General features: G+C 39.2%; 1 protein-coding gene across 1 annotated transcript in view; it reads left to right on the top strand.

The window, feature by feature from the left end:
• Nucleotides 1-550: 550 nt before the first annotated feature.
• Nucleotides 551-15,653, top strand: part of DDC (dopa decarboxylase) — a 61,183-nt gene continuing 46,080 nt past the window's right edge. Inside the window, exons 1-4 of the mRNA XM_018558049.1 lie at nucleotides 551-595; nucleotides 6,919-7,149; nucleotides 8,904-9,017; nucleotides 10,294-10,413. Coding sequence (XP_018413551.1) covers nucleotides 6,949-7,149; nucleotides 8,904-9,017; nucleotides 10,294-10,413 — 435 coding nt within the window. The 5' untranslated portion in view covers nucleotides 551-595; nucleotides 6,919-6,948. The remainder of the gene's footprint in view (nucleotides 596-6,918; nucleotides 7,150-8,903; nucleotides 9,018-10,293; nucleotides 10,414-15,653) is intronic.

The raw sequence follows: 15,653 nt of genomic DNA, 5'->3' as shown, positions 1-15,653 counted from the left end.
CATCAGGGGTCACCTATAAACCCCCAAAGAAGCTGATGAAGCAGAGATCTCCTCCATCAGCTTCTCTCTAGCCCCCAAAAATTAATTGTGCCACATTTCATATTTCTCTGTGCAAAATCCATTACAAGGAGTATGAAGCTGAAACAGAGAACATGAATGGACAACACAAAAAATAGTAAAATGGTGTGACCTAAGCTGCAGGTTGGGCACCAGGGCCTTAGAGAAACTGTAAGTGACTTCATGCCTACACTGGTTTAGTGCTTATTTGAAGAGTTAACACAGCAGGTATTTGGTCAGGATAATGCTGCTACCCTAAGCATACAGTGAGCAAAAGTAAAGGAAAAGCTTCTTGTAGCATACAAGATTTGGTTGGGAAACTTTTTTCTATGGCATTTCTAAGTTAGTAAAAATTTTGCAAAGCTCAGTAGCATGCTAATCAGTTAAAAAGCACTGTATGCCAACTACTCACTGAGCAAACTCCATCTGAGAAAACAAAGTTCACTTTACTTTATTAACACACGCTGAATTGAAGACTAACAGCATTGCAGCTATATTAAATACTTGGACTGACAAAACTGAATGTGCCAACATAAAGGTATGTTGGCTTAGCAAGCACAATTAAAATAAACTTTTGTGATTGTAGCAACTGTATTGAACATTATTCATTAGGCAGAGATGTTGATAGTAGCATAGCATTTAAAGCAGGAAAACTTGGATCCATTGTAAGCTTGGACAAGCTGTGGTTTATTCATTCCTCTAGCTTACTTGAATTGCAAAGTGTTGGTGTCGCTTCATCTAAATCCGCACCCTTATATTGTCATACTTTCTAAATATAATGTAATCATAATCAGTATCATATTATCTGTTGAATTTTACATTTTTTACTTTGTTTACAAAGTTTACTTTGTGCCTAGGTGTTTGTGATAATATTGTTAACACAGAGCTGTACTTTACTGAATTCGGAAGTGTATGTAACATCATTTTGTTTTAGTTTTGGATAGAATGGTAAGAATTAGAACCCCTTTCAGGATTTAATTACTGTCTTTGTCCCCACTGGGGACACGTGTACCGTACCACTCCATGTGCTTCAAAGCTGTACTCTAGACAAATATAAAAGACAAAAATTTAAAGCGGCTCTGTAATCAATAATACATTATTAAGGAACCAATCAGTTTATGTGCTGACAAGAATCATGCTCATAGGAAGATAAAGCAGAGTGACAGGGAGATGAGCTTATCTCCATAATGCTTCTCTTTTCACTGTGCAGCCACAGGGTGGGTGGGTCTAGGACTACCTGGGCATAGATGAAGTGGGTTGAATGATGTTGGATATCAGGCTGAGCACATCTAGTTGCAGAAAAAAGTACTGCAGAGGAAAACTCTGGATTAAAGGTGAATAAAGTGAATACTGTAGCAAAGGTTGGTTTCATTACGATATCTTTTAATGGGATATTAATTTTTATCTTGGTTTTTGTGGCTGAAATTCTGTTTCAATTCCTCTTGTGGTTTTTCATCATGTGGTCATTTTTGGATAAAAATCTATCTACTGCCAAAATAATTAGAACTGTGTTTGGTCACTCTTGTGATTCATTCACACACTCTCATACAAATCAAACCATATAGCAATGCTGACACCACTGCTCGGTCTGCAGCTCCGCAGCTTCCTTTGCCACCCACATTCCTACTCTCATCCAACTACTGGATTATGAATTAGCACCACAGAACTGGTGAGGTTCTCCTTGTGCCCCTCATACTGCAAACATAAATGTATCCCTTACAGACCAGCTTTCCTTGCCTGTAACATGTTAGTTTGACAGCAGGATGCCTGATTTGCTCACAGTGCTGCTACCTAATTTAAAAGCCTGATTTTAGGTGTGCAGGAGAAAAATAGAAAGTCAAGAATGGCACCCCTAATATTTCTTTCATGGCTATTTTACATATTAATGATTTTAGTGGGTATTATGAAAAGGAAAAAGCAGGTACCAAAGGAAAACCATACATAAGGTATGAGGTGTGTTTTTTTTATGAGGTGTGTTTTAACATTGATACATCAAAGCGTGATAAAAGTACAACATTAGAAATCTCAATGTATCTGGAGAATACACATGTTAGATAACTTCAGTATGAAAGTCTAGCTATGTATTGCAGTTTGACTGAAAGTTCCCGACACCAATATGCACTAAAGCCATTTCTGTAGCAGGGGGAAATGTATTGTTGTTATAAGTTTCTGCGCTTATCTAATGTGAATAATTAACTAGCTGCTGACACTTAAATGTGAAAATACATACAAAAAGAATCTATGTTATGAAAGTGCAGCGCTATAGAAAACAGTGTTTCAAAATATATATACACCATACTACAACAGTAAATACAAAAAAGTGTTCATAAACAAGATATATTATATAAAGAGTCCCGTGTACAAAGTTATGACACTGTGAAGTGATTCAATTATCATAGGCGTGTCTCAGTGCTTTACTCCACACATCCAAGTGATCAATGAACGAACTTTCAGTGCAAAGCCATGCTCCCATATCCACATTTAGTTCTGCTCACTTTCTAATATGGACCATAACTAAAATATTTTAGTAAGGTCACTCGTGCTTTCCCCCACACTGTAGGGACATTGGTCCACTTCACCGGTAGAAGATATCTCTTGGCTCCTCTGGTAATACTGCGCTCAGAAAAGAAGATGAAGACACATAGGGCGAATTTATCAAAACTGGAGCAGAAAGACTCTGGAGCAGTTGACAATGGCAACCAATCAGCTCCTCTCTTCAGTTTGCTCAGGTAAGATTTGAAATTGAGAGAGAGAAGCTGCTCCAGATTTTGTCTGCTCCAGTTTTGATAAATCTCCCCAATATAGAGTATTTCCATTTTAAAACCATTTATTCAAAAACAAAAAGCTACCCACATATAAAATCCTATTCTTTGACCAAATCCTGATAGTGATCCACCACCCACACAACCAAAAATATAGAGAAGACAGCTCCCAATGTAACCAAACAGCCAGCGCTCTCACCGCTTACCACCAATCAATCACCAAGTGTCTCCTCACACCTCTGGGGATAACGTTGCCAAGCTCCACCCTATGTGTTGCATCATCAAGACTTCATCAGGGGTGTGGAACTTGTCAACTAGGAGTGGCCATTTGTACCCCGTAGCTCCCCCTATCTCCATGACAACTAAGAATCAATAAAACTCATAGTGCGGGAAAAGTATGCAATGTTCGAGAAGGTATGACTTATATTTTACACTTATATTTTACACTTGTTTACTACAATTAATCCACCTCCTTTAAAACGTAATTTCTGCTATCTTTGTGTAACTTTGGATGGATAAAGCAGAGCCTGTATATGTAATGAGCAAACGAGGATACCCTCATGTACATATAATTACAATATATGCAGTATATAGAATCAGAAGTATACATCTTTAAGTTTTGCACAAAGCAGATCTTTAAAAATTAAAAATGTAAATAATTTTTGAATGAATTCATAGCTGGGCTAAAGGGTGGAGTTTATATTTGCTTAGAGGTAGAATAATCATAAAGATCATGCACAGCAGATATGTAATATATACAGAATATCCCTAGCACACATGAACCATCTGTCTGGTCATTAAAAATTAACCAAATTAGGTGCAATAAAGAGGGTTCAAAGTTTGTTACCAGGTCAGCAGAACTACCAGTGCATGATTTTAAAGCCCAGTTGATATATTATTTTTAAGAGCAACAATGTGCTTACAAATTGAAGAAAAGCGTGTGTGGTTCCAGTAGCAGCTGATACACTATCTATACAGTACTTTTCTAATGCACATTTAAGAGTAAGTTTACTCTAACAATTAACTTTCCTTATTTGCTTCCTAGAGATATGCATAAATATTGGCCCTAGAATTATTGCTCTCACTCTGCCGTGCGCAGCGATATCTAACATGTGTATCGCGATCGTTGTTTTCGCACACAGGCACACCCGATGCATGTTTATGTGAATACGCTTGCAGGAGCGGGGGGCTTAAAACATTTTTTTACATTATTTTTACATTTATTTTAGGGCTGGGGAAATTAACGATTAATTACCCGAATCACTTCCACAATGCCGGCTGTCCAATTGTAAACAGTGTCACGACAGCTTTAGCCTGTTTAAATTGCCCGCTGGGGTTAAGGGGTTAAGCTTATCTCCAGGTACAAAAACCCCTCCCCTTGGAATGGGGCTACCCCAGCACTGCAATGGTTTTAACTGCTAGTATTTGTCTGGGGGGATTCTTCAGCAGCTTAAGGCTCGCTGACATAATCACATATAATGCAGAGTCCATAGCCCTGCATTAGGTGTGAGGATGCCAAGAGTCAGTCTGGGGGGAGCAGGGATCAGGTAAGTAAAACTGCAGTTACCTCCCACAGTGTGGGGGTAGATCTCCTGCAAGGAGAAGTTTTTAGGCTTTAAACTGTTTTTGTTTTTCTTGCTGCAATGCTTCCCTTTCTAAAAAAAATATGGAGTTTTGTTTATTTTATGTTTAGTTTTTTTTTATAGGGCCTTTGTTTTAGGTCTGTAGTGCTGGAAGTGTAGAATTCACTTGTTACTGACCATCAATTCTTGGAGTTGCTTTTCGTTTGCAGCATGCTGCTGTATCACTTGAAAGAAAAAAAGAACAGTGCAAAAACAGTGTGCACTTAAACCACCACACATTATATAATGCACATTCACCACACCCACTATATCCATGGATAAAACAAAAGTTAGCCACACACCAGTGGCCTATTATCCTTGATTAAAACTGTTCTTCTGCTGATAAATTATACACTACTGTAATCTCCGCCATATCTTTATTCTTATAGTAAAGCCCTAGCCCGTGGTCTTTGTCTCTAATAAATTTGGGCCTAGCATTGCTATTTTATATTGTTCTGCTACTAGACAATTTTTTATCTTAATTCTTATAGTAAAATGCCTGCCTGTACTTTTTATCTCTAGTAGATTTTAGCCAAAATGTCCTGTTGCTGGCCAATTTCACCATCTGTGGTCTTTCAATTCTTAACAAGAGTTTTTTTATTTTTTATTTTCCAGTGGCAGGGCAGTTTTGCAATAGCGGGAAAAGGGACAGCCTCCGTGAACTACTGTATAATTTTGATCTGCTGGTCAAAGTGTACTTATTACCACTTGATTAAAAGCATGTGTCACTGCTAAAACTACCTGAAAAAAGCCTTTTTTCATACTGAAATGAATCACGTTGAGCTACTGCTGCTGTACATAAGCCAAGCTAATTGCATAAGAAAAATTTAAATTCCCCACCCAAATATGCACTGCCAGTTTACAGTGTCGCAGAGACTGCCCATGAAAATGTTACTGTTCTGTATCACCACATACAGGTTTAACACATTCGCCCAGCATGTTAGTTAAAGGATTTGTGTATTTTCAATGTTGCCCTCAAAGCAGTATGAAAGGACTATCTACCTGTTGTATGGCATTTTTATTTTTTTTCTTTAGCATGGATACATGTCCCCCAAAGCAATGCCCAGCTGGCCTTTTTTCAAATTCAAACAAAATTCACCAAACCCTTGGTAAATCAAGCACAGTCAGATTTGTCTTTTCCTGAAGCTAACATTTGAATACTCTAGGTAACAAGAATGTAAATAGTTTTAGTTTTTAAATTTTGTCATTTTTGGTCTTATTTCACGGCCAATTTGCAGGCTTTAAATGAATTAGCGTTACAAAAATGGGATGGGTAGCTGAGCACTGCCATTGGGGGACATGTACCATCTCCCTCGCTGTAGTGATTATAGTGCATTGCTCATTCTGACTGATGTTGGATCTACATCGCTGGACGACATGACAAATTACTTTTTTTAAGGTGTGGGTGTTTTTATCTACTATATACATATTGTTTGTAAATGAGTAACAAGGGGTACTATGTATCCCTCACTCATTGACATAGAGGGAAGGGCTGGATATGTAGGGCGATTAATGCTGTCCCTATTTTGCTTTTACAGCCACCACAGAGATAGGAAGTGAGAGGGAACCTCCCTGATGGGGTCTCAGACTACCTATTCCCGCCTTTGCGGATGCAAGCAGTGGGATGCATGCCAGCAATGTACACCGAGTTTACATGAAGCAGGCATATGCAGTTGCTGTATATGAATACAAAAACATACTCTTTTTTGTTGGCTGTCCTCTTCATGGCTCCTTTTGAAATGGCCGCCTCTGTGCTCTACAAGCAGTCTGACTGAATTAACCCTGTCACTCTGAGCTCTCTCCCACACACTGCAAGGGTTATCTGCTCGTTTGTGCCTAGGTGCTAAAAAAAAAGTTATACTCACCCGAACTGCCGAGCTGACTCCCTGCTTCTCAGATCACTGAAGCGTGTCTACTCTTCTTCTGCACAGATGTATTGTTCCTCAGCACCCTGACCTCTATACATTGGTATAGAATGTGATGACACAAGGATTCCTAGGCTGCTGCAAAGGAGGGGAGAGAGGCTCTAGGGACCTGGCTAAGAAAAGGCGGCTGGAATAATCGGGTGAGTAAAGCTTTTTTATTTTAGCACCTAGAAACAAAGGAACAGTTAACCTTTGCATTGCGGGGGTAGCCTTTACATTGTGGGGGTAGCCCCACTGCAAGAGTTAATAAGGTTTTTCCCGGAGTTCTTCTTAAACATATTTAATCTACAGCTAGTCATTTTAAATGCCTTGAATATGCCATTTGTAATTAAAAATGTGAAAATATATCTTAAAACTGTATCAAAAGGTCAACAACAATATTAAAAAAAACAGCATTTAAAAATGTAATTTGGTATACGCGCAGTAGGCCATAAAATTCAGGTGCAATTTAGTTTTTAAAATCCCATTAGAATATTATCTACTGTAGTAGAATGAGAAAATGTAATCTTTTCTAGTTCTAGCATAACTGCATATTTATTATGTTTTGTCTAGATCTTTTACATACGTAAAGAATATATCAAGATGGACTCTTCCGAATTCAGGAAAAGAGGAAGAGATATGGTGGATTACATAGCTGACTACATGGAGCAGATTGAATCGAGACAGGTTTATCCAAGTGTGGAACCTGGATATCTAAGGCCACTGATCCCTGATTCAGCTCCTGAGGAAGGAGAGACATTTGATGAGATTATGAAAGATGTTGAAAAAGTGGTAATGCCTGGGGTAAGTAATGAATCATGAGAGAGAGGAGAGAGATTTTAAAGACATCTTCCACAGTCTTTGGTTATTTGTAGTAAAAAGGTATTTGGTGTGACTGCATTCATGGAAATTTGTTTCAACTACAAAGTTTGTAAACATATAAGTCTACTTAAATAGTATTTGACAACTGATTTTTTTTTAATTACAAATGTTACAGTAATGTAAGCTTCAAAAGAATATATGTTTGTTATATGACAAAAACTGTGGAAATCCAATAAACACAGAATGTGAGTTGGGACAGCAACAAGTTCCATAGCTAATGGTCAGTTGATAGGCAACCTACAATGTTCTTGGCCAGCCTATAAGGCAACTGAACATTTAAAAATGTCACTTCATATAAGTGGTAGAACAAAATTTAAAGATTAAAGTTAGCCACCACCAGATGACAAGACCCACCAGATGCCCATGAATTCTGAGGAATCCGCACAGGTAGTTGCATTGTAGGATGGGCTGGTGTAGTACTTATCACCAACATTTCCTGTATATGCAGGTGACCAGGTTTTGGGGACTCCATGGACACCTCTTAGTTATGTATTATCTTCATCTGTTACCTTAGTTCTATGAGTTAAGTGACAGGTGTACTTTAATGCTTGGCTAAGGTGCATCTGAAACCAAAACCAAAAAAGTAATACAATGCATTCTACCAGTCCTTAAATGTGGTGGCTATTTTAAGTTTTTTTCATTTTCACCAGGTCAGCATGTAAATACCACACTTCATGTCCCTGGGTGGCTACTCCTCCATGGTATCTATGAAAGAAGCCATGGCTTGCACCCAATTGGTTTTTCGTACGATAATCAGCCAGTTGATGGGAAATCAATGATCACAATTACTGTACAACTAGCCGAATTTCGTCTATCGGGCAGACTAGAAAACTTTTTTCGAATCATATGAAAATCGATAGATAAGCAGCGTTTGCGTACGAAAAAAATCACAACATAAACACTGCACATGCACAAAAGAAAATCTGTTCGGTTGATCAATAAAATTTGGCCAGTTAGTATTGCTAACAAACGATAATTGAAATTTACATTGGTCTGTGCATGATGGAGTATTGCAGTGGAAATCGAACAGGGGTTCGATGACCAGACGAAAGAAATCTGATGATAATTGTAAGATGTATGGGCACCTTTAGGGCTGCTTCACACTATAGTGTTTAGCTAAAGGCACTTTATCCATGCATTTAGGTCAACCTATTGCACAGTACAATGCGCTAAGTGTGTCGGTGCGTTGCTATTCATTTTGAATGGCACCTCAATACACCCCCCAGTGGGCAAAAATAAATTGTGCTGTGCTGCAATGCACGGTACGACAATAGCATGCTTTGCTTTACCGTAGAGTGAAAAAATAGTGAATGCATTATTTTTTGCCACATGGCAATTCAAAGCACAGAGCAATGCACGACTGCCGGAAGGTGTGTTGGGGTGCCATTCAGAAAAAATGGCAACACCCTAGTGCACTTGCCTTTAGTATGAACCAGCCCTTAGGGTTTTCTGTAACTAAAAATAGAATTGTTGTATATCATCCATCCAAATGCTCAAGGGCTACATCCGAGACCACCAAAATCTTGTAGGTTGCCCACCACCATTATGCCATCTCCCAACACATGAGAGATGGCATAATATATTGAGGGACAGTATATTTTAAAGGCAGTGCTGTTATGTGGTTTGATTTATTTGTCATAAACTATTTTTAGTCTAAAATATATTTTATTTCTTAGGTAACGCATTGGCACAGCCCCTTTTTTTTTGCGTACTTTCCCACTGGCAGTTCATATCCAGCGATGCTTGCTGATATGTTGTGTGGAGCTATTGGATGCATTGGCTTTACTTGGGTAAGTTTGACGATTTTTACTTTTCATGTAATATGTGGTTTTTGTAATATTTTCACATTTGCTTACACATTTGTCAATGTTTTTATATAATTTGTTAATTTCTTACTTTTTATGTCCATTGCAGTTGTATATTTAGTTCAGGTCCCATAGCAACAGAATTTATTAAAATACAAGTATTTCCCAGCTATACTAATTAAAGCTGAACATTGGGATAAGCAAATATTGCCAAAATACTAAATACTCCCCCCCCCTCAAATCTCGGTGTGCTTTGTCTATTTCTTCTAGATCTGTACACGAATGCAGTGTGAAATGTTGCCTCTAGGCAGGAGTTTCTTGTAATAGAGACCACTCACTGCTTGTGCAGAGTGACTGGTCTTTCCTCCGCCCCCCTGTAGTTTTCTGCAGGCAACCTGTAGTAAGTGGACTGCTGGGTCACTCCAACAGACTATGTGCAGCTCAGTAATGCTGTCACTGCTACTTTTACAAAGTTAAAAATGGGTTTGCAAAGGCATTTGGTGCAAACAAGGTAGATTTATATCCTTTGTGTGGCATTTAGAGTTTTGTAATATATTGGTTACTGGCATGCAAAAAAAAATTACTTAGCATATGCCCAACATAGAAATAGGATGTTTTTTGCTAGGAATGAAGATTTAAACTTAATATACAGGGGTACAGGTACTCCTAGAATGAGATCCTAATAGGTTGGACTTGATGGACTAATGTCTTTATTCAACCTCAAATACTATGTAACTATGTAACTAGAACAAGTCTCACTCTGGAATATATAATAACAGATACGTTGTTTTTAGGGGTCTGCTGCTCTCTTCTGTCTCCCTTGCTTCAAGATTTTTTTTTTAAACTTCTTGTGGTGCTAAGTGGGCAGATCAGCTGTATACAATAATATATATATGCAGGGCTCGAAAATCCACTCGTCTGCTCGTCTGTGACGAGCAGACAGTGGAGCCCGACGAGCAGCTTCCAGGCCGGCCGCTGTAATTACACGGCCGGCTTTTTATATATGTATATAGCAGAGGTCGAGACAAGTATCACTGGCCCATACAGTTTATGTGAACAAATATACTTTTTATGTTAGCAATCTGAATGCCTCAAAAGTCCCTAGTAGCCCAATGTACCAGACTAATAACTCTATATAGCTCTAAGATAGTTACCTGCATGTGTGTGGGCATGCTAAGAATCTGCAAATATGAATGAAAATAGAGAACATGTAATAGCCCACTTTGATTAATTTTCCGCTTTGTCATTTGTGTAATTCAAGGCTTCAAGCCCGGCATGCACAGAGCTGGAGACAGTTATGTTGGACTGGCTGGGAAAGTTGATAGGTTTGCCAGAACAATTCCTAGCTGGAAGTAAAGGAGAAGGTGGGGGAGTAATTCAGGTAAGGAACAACTTATATGCACTGTGTGATTGTATGAAGTTATTTTTGCTGCCTTTTGGGAGTGTCAGTGATTTGACAATTCTATATCTACAGAGAGCAGGCTACTCTCTCTCTCTCTCTCTCTCTCTCTTTCCTTCTCTCTCTCTCTTTTTCTCCATTTATACTGTATATATAAATAAGCACAGGCATAACATGGTCCTAAAATAAAAAAAAATAGTACAGTTATTATTTTTTTATTTACCATGCATAAAAGATATAGTTCAGCTGTTCCGAAAAAAGTAATAAATGCACACACAATAATAATGAATGAAAAAAATATATATACTTTTTGTTTTGCTTTCGAACTTGCAAATCTTTGCAGCTGCAATTAGTGGATCATGAGTGCAATGCTTAGGCTCCTGCAGACCCTTCCAATGGACTACAGGTGTGGTGACATCACCACACTTATACCCCTTAGAAAAACATGGTGACAGACAGGACTTGTAGACTCTCCATTTACAGATCCTGTGAATGGATCTATGAATAGATGCTGCAGGTGAGTGGGCAGAGTCACACATAGCACGCTGAATTAGGAAATGACAGGAGCCTGCAGAGAGAAGAATTCCACAATTCAGGTTAGTGGGGGGAGGGTTAAGGTGAGGGTTGGCGGATGTGACTACGTTTCCCGAATATGGCTGTAACATGAAACATAGTAAGAAAGTTGGAGATATTCTCTAATCACTACAGAAACGCAATACGTATATAAACATCGTAGTCCTAAAGTGGCTAAAATTAAGATCACGGCATGATCTGGGTATTACTGTTTGTCCCCAGCATCCAGCTTTCACATACAAGTGATTGGGTGGCTGTAGAGCTGCCTGATGACTTGTATGCTGCTATATAGGGTGCCGCTCTCCCTCTGCCGCTGCTGCTGGCTATCCAGTGCTCCGCTTTGCCTCATGCCGGCATGGAACCGGTACAGTGGGTGTATGTGGCTTGGACTACAGTTACTGAATCTGAAAGCGATAAGAAAGTCATCACTTCCAGTTTCAGCCTGTCATTTCTCCAGCTTCTGTGGCCAGCGAAGAAGCAGGTGAAGCTTCTGTGGGGTCCATAGGTGACATCATTATCATTATTATTATTATTATACAGGATTTATATAGCGCCAACAGTTTGTGCAGCTCTTTACAATATAAGGAAGACGTTACAATCACAATACAATTCAAGACAAGATGGAAAGGAGGGGGTCTAATAGACCCCTGATGTCTCCATAAAGAAGATTTAGCCCCCTATCTGATAGCAATAAAGTTAGGTGTAAAAACTTTAACACAATTTTAACTGTTTTATAACTTTAACATGTTACATAAAATGTTTAACTGTAGCATAATTTAAAAAAAAACATTGGGTGCCCCTGCATGCATAAACTACAATATGCCACACATGTGAGTGAAGCAAAAAAAACAAGTGGAGTGAAAGCAAAAAAACCAAGGCCATCACTCACTCTTATCTCTAAAATAATGAGCAGTAAAAGATTTTAAACCATTGCCTATGGCAACTTTGTTTTTTTGCCATTTCACGGGTGTGCACAATTTTAAGGCTTGACATGTTTGATATCTATTTACCCGACACAACCCAATAGTTTACCCAAAAATGATATATTACATTCTGTTTGTATGCACTAAAATTCATTTTGGTGTATTTTATCTTATAAAATACTGGTTTGATAAACATTAGCGCAAATATCGTGCAACATATAAAATTGCAACTACTGTAGCTTTTTTTTATTCTACAGGGCCTATGTCTTCTGAAAATATATAAAAATTCAGATTTTATCATGTGTGTGTATAAATTAAGAAATTGCTCTGGCGGGAAGTGTTTAACCTCCCTGGCGGTATGATTATGTCAGGAATTTTGTGCCAAAAGCGGTACAATTTTTTTGCATGGAAATTTGGTGTTATGTATTGTAGGCCTGCAATTCTTAGTAATTATTTACTTAAACCTGACCAAGCAAGACTTTAGTAGACATCCCAGAAGTGATAAAGTTTGAAACACAAAATCATGAATTATAATCTAATAAATAATATAATTTTATTCAATAATGTAATCAAAAATAATGAAATTTGTCAAACAAAGAAAATTCAATAAACATCCTGAGTGTGATAAATTTTGAAACATGGGACTGCACAAAGTCCGACGTCACAATCAGGACAATGGAACCTGGTTTCTTTTCGGACTTTCTTTCCATTGTCATCTCTCTTTGAGCAGCAAACTACGCACATCCTGGTAGGTGCTGCCTTTTTTGCGGTTGGCGGAATGTAGTCCATAAAGTGACGACCAGTCAGGCGTTCTGGATTGACAACGTCAACAGCACGACGTCCAGGTCTGTTCACAGCTACTGATGGCGTCTGGTAGTTGAGAAAAATCCGCTCAGCCACCTTCCAGATAAAGTCAGAATGAACAAGAGGCTTGTCAATCTTTGCTCTGTGCAGGATATATGCATTCCAAAGGCATTGTTCCAGAAGATGCCTGAAGATCTTTTTATAATATTTTTGTTGTTGTTTGCGCATAGCCGGATAAAATGTCATTGCCTGATCGGCTCTGTCGACACCTCCCATTGTGTTGTTATAGTCTATCACGACTTGCGGCTTCAGCACATCTTTCCCACCTTTTGTGTGGACCATGGCAGTGGAGTTATTGTGCACAGAACTCATAAGACACACGTCCTTCTAGTCTCGCCATCGCATTGCCATAATCTATAGATGCCGGCTGGCGATCATGGCGGAGGACATAGCTGAAGATCATTCTCGCCGGCGATCATAGCGGATGACATCGCTGGATCGCCAGGAGAAGGTGAGGAAACTCCGCTGACAGCTCTGCAATGTTACCCCGAGCGTGACTCGGGGTTACCCCTCCTGGCAGAGAAAATTAACCCCGAGTTAAAAGATGCTAAAAATTTACCTTGTTGAGAAAACTACAGGCTCTTTTCAGCTCTTGCCCTGTAATCAGTGATTGGGATTTGATAATATGGTCTCTATTATGTTATCATACCATGGTATCCACGAGGACAAGATTGGAGAGTGAAGTGAGAAGATTGTAGGGATGAACAAATTTGCCTGGGGTTGGTTCATGAACAGTTTCACAAATCTTGCTCAAAGTTTGTGAACTATGCATTGAACCCTATTTACCCTAGGGTTAACCCTGAGTCTAGAGGGGAGAATCTCTTCTTTTTTTTTTTTCTTTTTTTTTTACATTCTGGCCATTTGTACGGCTAATACATATTATTTTGTCCAACAAAAGGCATGGGAAGCCAGACACTACCATGGAGGACATGCACCAAAGTCAGTATTAAATTAAACAGTATTGGGGGGATTTATCAAAACTGCAGCAGAGGAAATCTGGAGAAACTTTGCATTGCAATCAATCAGCTTTTATCTTTATTTTCAAAGCAAACTCAAGAGAGAGGCTGATTGGTTGCCATGGGCAACTGCTCCAGATTCTATCAGCTTTTTTTAAATAAATTCCTCTTTTTGTCTTCATACACCAGCTTGCCATGTATCTGTGAGTCCACCCTTTTTTAGAAAGGGTGCTGGGTTATATACAGTATAGTCTCTCTGGGTTCAATATGGCTGCCCAAAATCTGGGAAGAGCTCTGTGTCCAGCAGACACAGGCCCTCTAAGATGGCTGCCGGAAATCCAGTGCAGAGGACATGTCAGTCCTCAGCGGGGTTTCCTCTAGTGTCAGAGGTAAGCAGTGATCATGTTATCACTCTACCTACCTCTTATAGCTAAGCCTGAAGTGAGTGAGCATTCAAATGATTGCTGCCTCACTAGTTGGGCTTCCACCTACTAGAGAGGTCATCGGGTGCAGCGGCGGCTGCCACACAGCACCCTGCTGCACGCTGACCAGGGGCAAAGACTATGCACTAAAGGGTGATGAACCTGCAAAGTTTACAGCCAATTCGTGGTCTTCATAATTCCTGTGGATTCACTGCAAATCCATAGTAGCAGCGGACCCAAACCTTATGCATAGCAGATGCTCCTGACTCACTCGCTCTGCCTGCACATGAATACCCTAGGATTTTTTGGATGGGGTTGAAGTTTAAAAACAGTTCTAATATTGTTGAGGCCATGTCTTAATGGGTCTGTTCTACAAAAAATGCCAACTACAACCCAATCAGCTTCTTTCTTTCATTTTCAAAACTTAGCTGGACAAACTGAAAGGTTTGAAGCTGACTGGTTACTATGGGCAACTGCTCCAGATTCTTTCTGATCCAGTTTTGATCAATTCCCCCAGTTGCTCTGTATTTTTAAACTGGTCAAAGACTTTTCCAGTAATAAAGGGGAATGGTATATTGCAATGCAATTCCACATCTCAACATGAGTTGCTGAATGGGAATGTAATCATTCTTCCAATAAAAACAAATATCCCTTCCAGTATCTATTGTTCTAGCAGCAGCTGCTGATTATCTATCAATTTATATCGCACAAACAGAACCGGCATTGGCAAAACAAGTGTAGCTTCAACGTGATGTGAGGTGCTATAAGACATTTTGCGTTATTGATTTTCTATCTCCCCACACTTCTAGGAGGGCGCATATCCTAAATGTTATGTGACTGAAAAAGGCTAAAAGCATATTACCGAGCCAAGCTGTAATTGCCCTGTTGGTAAACTGTTGGCGGTGAAAATTGGCTTGTAATTACATTTAAAAACCTGCATCTTTCTAAAGCATCATTATCAGCTGCTTCATCTGAGGCGGCATTTGAAATGAGAGGAGAGATGAAAGAAAGCACTCCATGGATGTAGACGCTGGTCACCATTTTTTCCTTTCACATCTGCTTCTTTTACCATGGAAACTGTAATTAACCAGTTCATTTCTGTGCAATTCCGCGAATGTTAGTCAACAGTCATGCCGCGCGGAAGTTCAACAAATAGCAGTGCAGTTTAATGACACAGTTTTAGATACAAATGTTATCAATTCACTCTGCAATTACATATTTACATAGGTTGACTGAAAAAAACAATTATGTTCACTGACTGAAACCTTAGAGCATGTATACACATACAACAGGGACTGGCGCTTTCCACACCGGATCAACAATTGTTTTCTATGTGTCGCATTCACACCACAACGCAGGTGTGATATGTGGTGCAGTGGGTTGCGGTAAAATGCGGATACATCCCATTGTTTTTACAACTCACTGAATGTCAACATATGTCTCTACAGTCAAGTGCTGACTGAGACCAGAGGTGGGGAAGTTGT

The sequence above is a fragment of the Nanorana parkeri genome, unplaced genomic scaffold (assembly GCF_000935625.1).
Source record: "Nanorana parkeri isolate BGI_ZX_2015 unplaced genomic scaffold, ASM93562v1 scaffold317, whole genome shotgun sequence".
NCBI classification, from domain to species: domain Eukaryota; kingdom Metazoa; phylum Chordata; class Amphibia; order Anura; family Dicroglossidae; genus Nanorana; species Nanorana parkeri.
This window is presented reverse-complemented; position numbering and strand designations above follow the sequence as displayed.